Source organism: Aquarana catesbeiana, linkage group LG01, assembly GCF_042186555.1.
Source record: "Aquarana catesbeiana isolate 2022-GZ linkage group LG01, ASM4218655v1, whole genome shotgun sequence".
In the NCBI taxonomy this organism is placed as follows: Eukaryota; Metazoa; Chordata; class Amphibia; order Anura; family Ranidae; genus Aquarana; species Aquarana catesbeiana.
In genome coordinates, this window is record NC_133324.1 from 89,321,336 (window position 1) to 89,336,099 (window position 14,764).

Genomic DNA, 14,764 nt, shown 5'->3' on the forward strand with positions numbered 1-14,764 from the left:
TTTTTGACACATTTTTGGGACCATTGTCATTTATACAGCGATCAGTGCGATTAAAAATGCACTGATTACTGTGTAAATGACACTGGCAGGGAAGGGGTTAACCACTAGGGGGCGGGGAGCGGTTAAGTATGTCCTAGGGGAGTGATTACTAACTGTAGGGGGATGGGCTAGCAGTGTCATTACTCTGATCACTGCTCCTGATGACAGGGAGCTGTGATCAGTGACAGTGTCACTAGGCAGAACGGGGAGATGCTGTTTACATCAGCATCTCCCCGTTCGTCCTCTCCGTGAGGCGATCGCGGGTATCCCCGGGGCGATCGAGTCCGCGGGACACGGGGAATTCAAATGGACGTACCTGTAAGTCCATTTGCCCAGCCGTGCCATTCTGCCGACGTACATCGGCGTGCGCCAGTCGGCAACCGGATACAGTAGAGATACATTCTCAAATTACATTCATGAGTTCCTATGAGCAAAGGTAGTAAAGTAACCTTGTTTACTTCTACCTAAAGGTAAGCCTATAATAAGGCTTACCTATAGGTACAGTAAATATCTCCTAAATGTGCACTGCTTAGGAGAAACGTACTTTAGTAGAGCCGATGCATGGCACTGCGCTCTCAATAGACAGCATGCTGTCCGTCGAGAGAGCTGTTCCGCAGGACTGACGTCCTCGTGGTTCAGCCATTCAAGCGGCCGGAGCCCGCAAACCCAGGAGGAAGACCGGATGAGGATGGAAGCCCTGTCAGCAGGTACATCACACCACTGGAGTACTTTGTTCTAAGGTAAGTATTTCATATTGTGCTAGTATGCAATGCATACTAGAACATTATGCCATTATCCTGCAGGGGCCATTTTTTTGTTAGTTTTTTTGCAGGTTTACTATTGCTTTAACCACTTGCCGACCAGCCTCTGTCATTATACTGCGGCAGGTCGGCACGATCCTGCGAACCATCGTAGCTACACGTCGGTCCCTGTAAGCGGGATAGCAGGCGCATGCGCGCGCTGCACAGCGGGGGTGCCGATGCTCGTGACCAGCGGTAAACACACACACATCACAGTTCTGTGAGGAGAGAGAGAGATCGTGAGTTCCTACGAGCTAGGAACCACGATCTCTCATCTCCTATAGTCAGTCCCATCCCCCACGGTTAGAGCACACACATAGGGAACACAGTTAACCCCTTGATCGCCCCCTAGTGTTAACCCCTTGCCTGCCAGTGACATTTATACAGTAATCAGTGCATTTTTATAGCACTGATCGCTGTATAATTGTCAATCGACCCAAAAATGAGTCAAAAGTGTCCGATGTGTCCGCCATAATGTTGCAGTCTCGATAAAAAAAAAAAACGCAGATCGTCGCCATTACTAGTAAAAAAATAAAATAAAAATGCCATAAATCTATCCCCTATTTTGTAGACGCTATAACTTTTTCACAAACCAATCAATATATGCTTTTTGCGATTTTTATTACCAAAAATAGGTAGAAGAATACACAGCGGCCTAAACTGAGGAAAAAAAAATAGCTTTTTTTTAAAAAAAAATCGGGGCTATTTATTACAGCAAAAAGTACAAATTATTGTGTTTTTTTCAAAATGGTCGCTCTTTTTTTGGTTATAGCGCAAAAATAAAAAACTGCAGAGAGGATCAAATACCACCAAAATCACCAAAAGAAAGCTCTATTTGTGGGAAAAAAAGGACGTCAATTTTGTTTGGGTTCAACGCCAGTTAAAGCAACGCAGTGCCGTATCGCAAAAACGGCTGATGTTGTTAAAGAAACAAAAGAAAAGCATTACGTATATTTACATTGCACCTTGCTTGCTCTAAAGTGGTTTAGAAGGCTGAAGGTTTTTTACCTGAATGCATTCTCTGCAATCAGGTAGCCGAGCCGATCTTGACCCAGGGATGCTCACGAGAACAGCAGGTCTCTCACTCATCTCTCTCCCTCCTCATATGCTAGGAGACGGCTACTGTCAATCACAGCCAGGGAATAGGGAGTGGGGAGCGGAGCAGAGCCACACATAGCTGGCTCGGTAACACGAGTGCCCCCATAGCAAGCTGCTCTCTATGGTGGGCTCTCGGCAGGGGGCATACACCAGGAGTGCCGGTGGGGGACCTGAAAAGATGAGGATCGGTGCTTTTCTGTGTAAAACCATTGCACAGAGCAGGTAAGTATGACATGTTTGTTTTAAATAAATAAATAAGGGTTTAGGTTTACAATCACTTTAACGGGAAACTGTAACAGTTGTAGGGTCAATTTTATTATTTTTATTAGTGTTGTTTTTAAGTATTATTTTAAGTGTTTAGCCTCATGTTTTAAATTTGTTTTCACTGATGTACACAATCTTTATTCAGCAAGTAAACATTGAATACATGACCAAAGATTACCAGAGCACTATGGATTATCTAAAGAGTTAATACATAAGAATCTCTCTGCCTTGAAAGGGTACTGTCAATGGAGGATCCTGGAGGCTACCTTTTTGCTGAGCTCTCCTTTGGACATGCTCGTTCCCTAGCTGTCATGTTGTTTTATGGCTTTAGTGCTGTCTAAGTTACTGACCTGGAAACAAGCACAGAGATAAGGAGGTCTGATACTCTCCTCAAACCCAATTAGAAGATGCTTTTTTGGGTCTGCGACTTAACAGTACTTAAAGCGCGCAGCTTTCCGATTACATCACACAAGAACATAGCGCAGCATGACCCAAGCAGTGGCAGAAGAGAGGTGGATCTCAGTAGGATAACACTGGATCCACTGGGTGGGTGAGTGTCTGAATTGAGGACAACCCAGCATCAGGTAAGCAGTTACTGACCTTGAAACAAGTATAGAGATAAGGAGGTCTGACCCTTTCCTGAAACCCAATTAAAAGATGCTTTTTTGGGTCTGTGACTTAAAAGTACTTAATGCGGGCAGCTTCCCGATGACATCACACAAAAACATGGTGGCGCAGGACCTCAGCGGTCGCGGAAAAGAAGTGGATCTCTGCAGGACAACATTGGATCTGCTGAGTGGGTAAGTGTCTGAAGTGAGGACAACCCAGCATCAGGTAAGCAGGGATTCAAAAAAACAAATGAGGAGGAGGGTAAAGTCCCTCTTTAAAACAGAAACAGCTTTAAAGTGGACCTTTATTCATTACCATGACTTTACATGGTTGCAGCCCCCCTTCTGCAATATATAAAGCTACCTTTATATCCCATTCTTGCCTAGTTGAGAATTATGTCTCCTCCACTCCTGAAGCCTCCCGGAATATTCACATCACCTATTCCAGGAAGCACTGGAGGAGGACAGAGCTGGCGCGCATCATCAGGGGGCTGAGTGTCTGAACCTGGAAAAGACAGCAGGCTCCCATTGACGTCAGAAAAAATAATGTGGGCTTGTGGCAAAGGTATGGCCAAACAACACTGGATTGGCTATGTGGGTGAGTATTTATATGTAGATACCAGCAGTGACGGAGGTATGGATTGGGGAACGCACACAGGGACTGAGGTATTGCTGTAAGTCAAACACAGCCAGGCAACTAGTATTTTCAGATGGAAATTAGCTTATGGTACTTCTTATACTTCTCTCAAGACAGAGTCATTTTTATGTGTGGGTCTATTAAAAAAAAAGCACAGGATATGTAAAAAAAAAAAAAAAGAGCTTTTGCTGTAATATTCATCTTCAGTCTAGAGCCGTTCCCTGTAGTAACTCCTTTTCACCATATCACATGTGTCCTTATGTGCAATGGAAAACAGTAAAGCCACACACTTCCATAGCTTCTCAAAAAGCTTTATTGAAGCAAGTAGAGAGGACTCTCCACCTGCTGGCTTTTTCGGGGACACCTCTCCCCTTGCTGGATCATAATCGTACATCCAGCATTCTGCGTCGCAGGCTGCAGGAGAGGTAAGTATTTACATTCTTATATACAGGGAGGTTCTTCATTTTTTATACGCAGATCAGCAACAAGAGTCGCCTTTAAAAAACTAAATAACTTTTTACCTGCTAAATCATAATAAACTTCTCTATTCTGCACTGGAAACTTGAGTATTTAAAAATGAATTTGTGTTCCTGGCAGTCTTTGTTATATATCTTTGTATGTGTTTTCCTGTAGGCCTTTATCTGTCAAGGGCTATCTTGTTTCATGGCCAACAGGGGAGTTGCACGCTATCTGCAGTCTCTCGGCAGGGACACAGGTATGTCGCTGTCACTCACTTTATAGTTTGAAACACAACTTAAATTGTAACAGCGTGCTACGTACATTTAACCTGCCAGTCTGAACAGACTGGATGATTTCAGTGTTTGGTAGATGCTGTATAGAGAAATCTCTGAATAGTTTCTGATGTCTATATTCTTGAGTTTCCAGACCTGAACAGCTGCTGCAGTATGTTTGATGGGTTCCTGCTCTCCCATCTAGATTTTTCGGTTTCAATATTTTTATCGATTTAAGAGGTTTGACAATTGTGTAGCCCAGGTGGGGCAAAGATTCAGTGCAAACATCAAAGCATAGAGTAACAAAAGCTGAATATAATAATGTCAAAAAACAGTGGCTTAGTATCAGGGATCACTATGCCAAGTCAAGGGTTGCTCACCTTCTGGGCCCATTCACATTATTTGCATTGTGATGTGCCTGGCAGCATTGTAGTTGTGTGCATGGAAAAAAGTACTACAGTGCCTTGCAAAAGTATTGGCTTTTTGCCTATTTTGTTACATTACAGCCTTTAGTTCAATGTTTTTTTTTAAATCTGAAATATATGTGATGGATCAGAACACAATAGTCTAAGTTGCTGAAGTAAAATTAGAAAAATATGTACATAAAACTATTTTTCAGAAATTAAAAACTGATAATTGGCATGTGCGTATTTATTCACCCCCTTTGTTATAAAGCCCATAAAAAGCTCTGGTGCAACCAATTACCTTCAGAAGTCACATAATTAATGAAATGATGTCCACCTGTGTGCAATCTAAGTGTCACATGATCATTATATCATTACATATACACACCTTTTTGAAAGGCCTCAGAGGCTGCAACACCTAAGCAAGAGGCACCACTAACCAAACACTGCCATGAAGACCAAGGAACTCTCCAAACAAGCAAGGGACAATGTTGTTGAGAAGTATAAGTCAGGGTTAGGTTAGAAAAAAAATATCCAAATCTTTGATGATGCCTAGGAGCACCATCAAATCTATCATAACCAAATGGAAAGAACATGGCACAACAGCAAACCTGCCAAGAGATGGCGGCACATCAAAACTCACGGACCGGGCAGGGAGGGCATTAATCAGAGAGGCAGCACAGAGACCTAAAGTAACCCTGGAGGAGCTGCAGAGTTCCACAGCAGAGACTGGAGTATCTGTACATAGGATGACAATAAGCCGTACGCTCCATAGAGTTGGGCTTTATGGCAGAGTGGCCAGAAGAAAGCCATTACTTTCAGCAAAAAACAAAATAGTGCGTTTGCGAAAGGGCATGTGGGAGACTCCCAAAATGTATGGAGGAAGGTGCTCTGGTCTGATGAGACTAAAATTTAACTTTTGGCCATCAAAGAAAACGCTATATCTGGCACAAACACAACACATCACATCACCCAAAGAACACCATCCCCACAGTGAAACATGGTGGTGGCAGCATGATGCTGTGGGGATGTTTTTCAGCAGTCGGGACTGGCAAACTGGTCAGAGTTGAGGGAAAGATGGATGGTGCTAAATACAGGGATATTCTTGAGCAAAACCTGTACCACTCTGTGTGTGATTTGAGGCTAGGACGGAGGTTCACCTTCCAGCAGGACAATGACCCCAAACACACTGCTAAAGAAAGAAACACTTGAGTGGTTTAAGGGGAAACATGTAAATGTGTTGGAATGGTCTAGTCAAAGCCCAGACCTCAATCCAATAGAAAATCAGCGGTGAGACTTAAAGATTGCTGTTCACAAGCGCAAACCATCCAACTTGAAGGAGCTGGAGCAGTTTTGCAAGGAGGAATGGGCAAAATTCCCATTGGTAAGATGTGGCAAGCTCATAGAGACTTATCCAAACTGACTTGGAGCTGTGATAGCCGCAAAAGGTGGCTCTACAAAGTATCGATTTTAGGGAGGTGAATAGCTATGCACACTTTTTCTGCTACTTTGTCCTATTTGTTGTTTGCTTCACAATAAAAAAAGCATCTTCAAAGTTGTGGGCATGTTCTGTAAATTAAATGATTCAAATCCTCAAACAATCCATGTTAATTCCAGGTTGTGAGGCAACAAAACACGAAAAATGTCAAGGGTGGTGAATACTTTTAGAATGCACTGTACATACTGTACCACCATACCCAAATACTACTGGGTGAGAAGAACCTTATGAAATGTCATGTGATATTTCAATAAAGTTCCAACCAAAAAAGAGAAAAAAAAAAAACAGTGCAGTGTGCCAAGATCGGCAATTCAGCACTATGTCCACCAGCAGATGTGTATTCAGCGTGACTGTTGTGGTAAATCAGTTCTCATAAGAGTAGTTCAGCATGGGTGGCTACACTAGTCTTTGTTTAGCATGGGTGTAAGCAGGTGCAGTGTGCTTTCTCCACTGCAGGTGGCACATAATCCACAGTGGCATTGCAGAGGGAGAAGAAGTCAAGAAGAGCATGTTTCCTCTATGGTTTCCTGGGTCACTGGCGGAGCTATCCGATTGGATTTAGGTGCCTCATGTGATTCTGGTCTCTGGTCTTCGGTAAGGTGGAGTCTATTTAGGATCCTGGCTCCCGGGCTTGGCGCGCATTTTGTGAATGGGTAGTGTAGAGACAGGTGACAGGGACAGGTAATTTTAGTGGCAGGGAGAGGTTTCAGACGCATAGGGAAAGTGCAGGGACACATCACTCTTACTGAAAGCCTTCCCGCTTGGGTACGGACCAGCCAAGCTGCATTCCACCCCTCCAGACAGACGCTGTTGGTGCACCTGAGACCTACTGCTACACTCAATGCTGTAACCATCTGTGAGTGCGCCCAGTCAGCTGGTCTCCCTACCGGGTTAGTTGTATTTGCTAAACTTTAACTTCAGTACAGTTTTGTTTCTGCAACTGAACTCTGAGTTATTACTGCCGCCACACTACACTGCACCTCCCCACACAGGTGGCTACACTAGCCTTTGTTCAGCATGGTTGGCTACACAAATCTTTGTTCAGCATGGGTGGCTGCACTAGCCTTTGTTCAGCATGGGTAGCTAAACTAGCCTTTGTTCAGCATGGTTGGCTACACAAGTTTTTGTTCAGCATAGGTGGTTACACTAGTCTTAGTTCAACATGGTTGGCTATACAGGTCTTTGTTCAGCATGAGTGGCTATACTAGCCTTTGTTCAGCATGGGTGGCTATACTAGTCTTTGCTCAGCAAGAATGGCTACACTAACCTTGGTTCAGCATGGTTGGCTACACATGTCTTTGTTCAGAATGGGTGGCTTCAGTAGCCTTTGTTCAGCATGGGTGGCTACTCTAATCTTTGCTCAGCAAGAATGGCTACACTAACCTTCGGTCAGCATGGTTGGCTACACATGTCTTTGTTCAGCATGGGTGGCTACACTAGACTTTGTTCACTTTGGGTGGCTAGACTAGCCTTTGTTCAGCATGGGTCGCTACAGTAGCTTTAGTTCGGCATGTGTGGCTACACTATTATTTGTTTAGCATGGGTGGCTACACTAGCCTTTGTTCTGCCTGGGTCACTACAGTAGCCTTTGTTCAGCATCGGTGGCTACACTAGTCTTTCATTAGCATGGATGACTACACTATTCTTTGGTTAGCATTTGTGGCTACACTAGTATTTGATAAGGGGTAGAAGCTAAAATATGAGAAAGAAAGAAAAAAAATGAAGAGGGGGGCTTCCTAACACACCTAAAAAGGTGCATGTACTTTTTTTTTTTTTTGCAACGCAGTGCACCGCAACACATGGTAGTGGGTTGCCATGTGTTGTGGTGAGCTGCAATGCACGTCCATTGGCAAGGTGCTTTGGGGTACCATTATTTTATTTATTTTGATTTATGTATTTAAGAACCAAACATCTGCAAAACGTACATTTTTCTACTTGCCTGTACATGTAATGCACATAATTTCACAGGTAAATACGTTACTTACTATATCATTGTGTGCAGGGCCTGAAAAAGAGAAAACCAGTTTATTATATAGCAGTGGAATAAACAGAAATTGATATATATATATTTTTTCCCAAGAATTCTTACAACTTGTATACAAGTTCCTGTGCTGAAATTGAACATGTTTGGTATTGGTATGTATGCCATCATTTTCAGCACAAACCTTTTTTACACTAGTTGCATTTACTGCAATAATCACATAATACACATAATTAAATGTATGTAGTCCAATGAAAATTTTGAATTGGATCCTTCTCATGGCAATGTACTTATTACTGCCCCCGTCCCACCTTTCATTTCACAGCATCATAAGAATTTAAATATATCTAATCCTAAGAACTAACATGTAATATATTGCAGCTTACCAGTATTTGGATGTGATGGCTGCATTCCTTTTCTTGTTTCAGGCTTTTCTTCCTTTATTTTCACTTGGTGATCCTACCATGAACACACTTCCTGTCCTAGGGTGACTATGCTCGCTCACTGTGCTGTATCTATGGAGAAGCAGCGTTGTCTTCCTAGGCTTCTTGCTCTTGTTTGGACTGTAGATTCTCCTCATTTTATTAAGATGAGGGTCGGGTGTTCTATTGTCCGTACATAGAGGTGGCCAGGGATGAAAATACTGCTTGGAAATTCAATGCAGCATAGGCAGAGTGCACAGAAATTTTAAAGCACACTGGATTTTTGGCAGGATCAACAGGTATTTTTGTGTACTTGCAGTGTTGTTTTTTTAAGGAGACAAAGCATGGGGAATTGTGCATGTATTGGAGATGTTTTTTTTTAAATTATGCCCTGATATACATTTTGGGGTCTATGTAGAATTCACCTCTGTAACATCTCTAAAATTCGCCCGTTTTTAACAAATGAAACCACCAAGCTCCTCATTCACTCCCTTGTTATCTCTCGCCTTGACTATTGCAACTCCCTTCTCATTGGCCTGCCTCTCCATAGGCTATCCCCTCTTCAGTCTATCATGAATGCTGCTGCCAGGCTTATCCACCTTACCAACCGCTCAGTGTCTGCCAACCCTCTCCTACAATCCCTACACTGGCTCCCAATCACCCAGCGAATTAAATTCAAAATACTAACCACAACATACAAAGCCATTCACAACTCTGCCCCGAGCTACATCACCAATCTTGACTACAAATATCACCCAAATCCTTCTCAAGACCTCCTACTCTCAAGCTCTCTCATCTCCTCCTCCCATGCTCATCTCCAGGATTTCTCCAGAGCCTCTCTCATCCTCTGGAACTCGCTACCTCAACCTGTCTGGCTATCCCCTACTCTTGCTACCTTCAGGCGATCCCTGAAAACTCATCTCTTCAGGAAAGCCTATCACGTCTCCAACTAATCTTCTACCACTTCCATCAACTCATTCCCCACAGTTATAACCTTTTGTACCACCTGCCCCACCCTATTAGATTGTAAGCTCTTCTGAGCAGGGCCCTCTTGATCCTCTGGTATTTTATTGTATTATAACTGTATTGTCTCCTCTTTATATTGTAAAGCGCTGCGTAAACTGTTGGCGCTATATAAATCCTGTATAATAATAATAATGTATAAAATGTTCGCTGTGCGGACATGACAACAATATGCACAATCAGGACCAAAATTGACACATTTTCTATGATTTGTGTAGTTCCTAGAACGTCAGTGCTACTCAGTGTGGCATTCCTATATCGTCAGTGCCACCCACTTTATGGAGCTGATGATCTAGGAACCACTCATAAAGTAATAGAGGAATTACGGCAACTTTCATCCTGAAAATGCGCAAAATGAATGTTTTTTTATGTAGACTTTTAAAAGTAGCTAAACATCCGATTTTGCAAAGTGGAGAGAAGATGAAAAAAGATTCCCTTCAATGGGACTGCTGATGAGTGGTAGAGTGATGATATCCTTTATGTAGGTTTGCCATCTGACCAGTGAGCTTCATGTACACGGGACGTTGTGCAACCTCTGCTGAAAGACTTAAAGCGTTTGTAAAGGTGTTTTTTTTTTTTTTTTAAAATAACAAACATGTTATACTTACCTTCACTGTGCAGCTCGTTCTGCACAGAGTGGCCCCGAACCTGGTCTTCTGGGGTCCCTCGGCGGCTGTTTCAGCTCCTCCCCGCAAGCATTCACCACCTTAATGCGAGCTCCCTCGCACGGTGGTGAGTGCTTGCGGGCGCGCTCCCGTGATACAGCCGGCGGCTATAGCCGCTCGCTGTATCACTCGGCCCCGCCCCCCGGCACGCCGCGTCATCGGATGTGATTGACAGCAGCGCGAGCCAATGGCTGCGCTGCTTTCAATCCATCCACTGCAGCCAATCAGCGGCCAGGGTGAGCGGAGGAACAGATGTCGGGAACGCGAAGCTGACTTTCGAGGCGTCAGGTAAGTAAAACGGGGGGGCTGGGGGCGGCGGTTCTGTCAGAAGTTTTTTCACCTTAATGCATAGAATGCATTAAGGTGAAAAAATTTTTACCTTTACAACCCCTTTAACTTGACAGCTAGAAACCAGCGTCTAAAAACGGCCGTGCGTTTACATACCGCATTTAGTCGCGTTTAGCCGCATTTGCGTCTAGAAGCGTTTGAAAAATAAAATTTTTTTTTCAAAATAGCCAAAAATGAAAAATGTCTGTAAACAAAACACTGCTAAGCGCGAGTTGCCACGTTTAGCCGCGTTTGGCGTCTCAAATGCCTCTAAACACAGCTTCTGAACGCATTTTTTGGGTTCCAAAAAAAAGACTCTAAACACAACTGCCTAGAAATGACTGTAAATGAACCAGTGTACATGTACTGATAAGATAACATAGAGAAGGGTTCAGGAGCAGTTGAAAAAAATGCCCAACTGTTCCCAAACGTCCGTTTACCAGCAGCAGTGTACATGAGGCCTAAATACTGTTCTGGCAAGTATAAAGGGGACTTTTTACCTATATTCATTATTTTGAGCGAGATCATAAGACTGATATTTTTCCCAGAGATGGTGACAACCTCAAAAGATTTTTTTTAAGCATGGTCCTTTGATGATATGAATTGGTCATCAGTAGTTCTGTGTTCTCTATGGCCTACTAACAGGCCAGGTTTGCAAGATAACTGAAATACATGACAGGTGATATTTGCTGCTCAGTGATTGCAGTATTCTAGTCTGCATCTCCCCAAGGTAATACATAAAACCTGGCCTGTTAGTGGGCCCTGAGGACAGGGTTGATGACCACTGCTCTAGTCTAAAGAATGCTAACTTTCTTTATTTCTGAAGATATATACATTTCATGGGTGGGCCTGTGACCACTAAGCATGACACTTAACCTGAAACCTAACCCCTAACACTAACCTTAAAGTAAACCTGTGCTTCTCATATCACCAGTTAAAAAGTATTCCTGTTAGAAAAATTGGGCTTACCCATATCAGGAAACTAACAGAGAGGTGTGATTGGAGTTTCACTTTGACAAGTGTCCCCCCTTTACATGTGCTGTGCAACCATTGTTCATTTTACATGATATCATTTTCAATAAGGGGGTCAGGGATGCAGCACAAGGTACAGATTTTATAATTTGTTTTTTCCTTTCTTTTTTGTTTTGTTTGGTCACCACTGGATACTTGTAGGTCAATACAGCCAAAAAGTTGAATGGAGAGCAGATATGGAGCTACTTAGAGGAGTAACAAGTTGCTCTTTGCTCAAGTAACATACAGACATCTCCCAATCTTTGCGATCTCATGAGGGGTGCACTGTTCAATCCAGTGGTAGCCCAACTAATACAACAGCTGGCATTCCAAACAGAATGTTCTGGTTTACATTGTATGTTTGCTGTTAACTCAGGGTACTCCAGTTGGTGACCAAAGGTTGAAGCTGGCATGGAGATTAATTATTTTTACACTATATTGCCAAAAGTATTGGGACACCTGCCTTTACATGCACATGAACTCTAATGGCATCCCAGTCTTAGTCCGTAGGGTTCAATATTGAGTTGGCCCACCCTTTGCAGCTATAACAGCTTCAACTCTTCTGGGAAGGCTGTCCACAAGGTTTAGGAGTATGTCTATGGGAATGTTTGACCATTCTTCCAGAAGCTCATTTGTGAGGTCAGGCAATGATGTGGATAAGAAGGCCTGGCTCGCAGTCTCCGCTCTAATCCATCCCAAAGGTGTTCTATTGGGTTGAGGTCAGGGCTCTGTGCAGGCCAGTCATGTTCCTCCACACCAAACTTTATGGACCTTGCTTTGTGCACTGGTCCAAATCATTTGGTGAGGGTGGGATTATGCAAGTTGCATGATGGAACATTTTGCATGTAAGACAAAAAATATGACTGCATATACTCTTACCAAATACCCCTGCCGAAGGTGCTTGAACCAGAAACGCGTTGGGTACCGTAGACTACTTTGTACTGTATAGTAAAATTAATTGTCATGCAAATCATGTAACCTGTTTTTTGTCTTTTCTCTTTTTTTCTTTTGTTATTTGATTCTGTATTTTTTTTTTTAAACCAACGAACATTGTATGATCGAATGATTTTACATATACATAATAAATATATTTTCTAATCTACCCATGTGTGGTTGTTGCCTACAAAGTCCCAACGAAGGGGGATTTTCTTTTTTTGGTGTCAGTGGAAGGAATAGTGCCCTGTTGTTGGTGTCAGAGAGAAGCATTGTGCCCCATTGTCAGTTTCAGTGGAAGGAATTATGCCCCACTGTTAGATTTTAGTAGAAGGAACAGTGCCTCATCGTTGGTGTCGGTAGGAGGATTAGTACCTTGTATCTGTGGTAGGAATAGTGCCCCAAGGGCAAGATAAATGCAAGCAAAGGGCCACACCACCCCAAAGGCCACAGTTTGGAGACCACTGCTTTATAATGTCACTAAGACTTGGAATGGTTACCCTTCTAATTGTCTTTTTCTACCATAGGCCTTTGTAACCTTGCTCTTTTATGCGGCCTCATATACTTCAGTCCCACCATGGGATGTCAGCCATTTATAGGTAAAATTTACACAGCTTAAATTCTCCATCCATGAAATGAATCATGACAATCAAGAAGATTTAAACAAAACAAAAATGAAAAATGCTGTGTAGCATACATACCCTCAACATCATCATAATTATCATCATCAGGCATACTGTGGAAGAAAAAAAAAACATTTTAGTTTATTAGCACTGCAATAACTAGAATCACAAAACTACACATATTTCCATGGCTGAGGGGCAAAGACCAGAAGAAAATCCCAGACAACTGTAGGAGGAATGGAGCTGATTAAAAGAAAGTTAAAGTAGAACTATAGGCAAAACTTTTTTTTTCCATTTTGGCAAAAGTAAGAGAGGGTTATAACCCCTGACATATTTTTATTCGCTATCTGGGTCCCAAAACTGAGATTTCCCTTCACTTCCTGTCCCATAACCAAACAGGAAGTGAGAGAAAATCAATGCATATTAAGGGAATTCCTTGGGGACCCCCAGGTCACCAGAACTAGTCACCCCATTGGAATATTTTCCCTCTATTACTTTTCTGGGGACAACCCAAAATTTGGGATTTTCTTCTACTTTGACTTTCAATGATAATGGTAAACAGGACAAATAGAGAGGATGAATCTCCTTAACGGGGACACAGACAGCAATAAAAACCTGACAAGCCTTCCAATTCCTCCCCACTCAATCCAAAACAAAAAAAAAGTTTTGCCATTAGTTATAATTAAAGGCGTCATTCACTTAGGCGTATTCAGCTTACATTCATGTGCAGGGCCGTGATTGCCTGCATGGGGTGCACAGGTGTTCTATGCATCCACATGCAGGCAGTCGCATTCATGTCTATTGGGATGTAGCAGCTGCACAGACATGGTTGCTGCTCCCAATTTGACATGCATGCAGGTGGGAGCGTGTCCCCGATCACAGACAGTGTGAATATAGGGACACGCACCAACACGGATGTCAAAATGGGAGCAGTGGCTCTGTCCAAGCAGCTACTTCATCCCAATAAACATTAATGGGACTGCCTGCACGCTGACACATAGAACACCTGTGCATCTTGTGTGAGCAAAAACGACTCTTAGACAAAGGTGCGTTTTGTGATATGCAGTGTTAGTTTCCCACCACACATAGCGTTTTGCTTGTAGGCCAAAAAGTTAAATTTTGGTCTCATCTGACCAGAGCACCTTCCCCCACATGGCTTCTCGCAAACTGCAAATGGGACTTCTTATGGCTTTCTTCTTGCCACTCTTCCATAAAGACCAGATTTGTGGAGAGCACGACTAATAGTTGTCCTGTGGACAGATTCTCCCACCTGAGCTGTGGATCTCTGCACCTCCTCCAGAGTTACCATGGACCTCTTGGCTGCTTCTCTGATTAATGCTCTCCTTTCCCGGCCTGTCAGTTTAGGTGGACGGCCATGTCTTGGTAGGTTTGGAGTTGTGCCATACTCTTTCCATTTTCAGATGATGGATTGAACAGTGTTCTGTGAGATGTTCAAAGCTTGGGATATTTTTTTATAACTTAACCCTGCTTTAAACTTCTTCACAACCTTATCCTGGACCTGTGTTCCATGGTCTTCATGATGCTGTTTGTTCACTAGGGTTCTCTAACAGACCTCTGAGGGCTTCACAGAACAGCTGTATTCATACTGAGATTAAATTACACACGCATGGACTATGTTTATTAATTAGGTGACTTCTGAAGGCAATTGGTTCCACTAAATTTGAAAACCATTTATCATT

General features: G+C 42.9%; 1 protein-coding gene across 3 annotated transcripts in view; it reads right to left on the reverse strand.

The window, feature by feature from the left end:
- The window catches only part of FYB1 (FYN binding protein 1), a 213,102-nt gene that overhangs the window by 50,631 nt on the left and 147,707 nt on the right, over positions 1–14,764 (reverse strand). For all 3 annotated transcript variants that reach the window (XM_073621587.1, XM_073621568.1, XM_073621577.1), the window contains exons 4-5: positions 13,143–13,177; positions 8,065–8,084 (exon numbers count right to left, since the gene is read on the reverse strand). In XM_073621587.1, the coding sequence (XP_073477688.1) occupies positions 8,065–8,084; positions 13,143–13,177 (55 nt within the window). The remainder of the gene's footprint in view (positions 1–8,064; positions 8,085–13,142; positions 13,178–14,764) is intronic.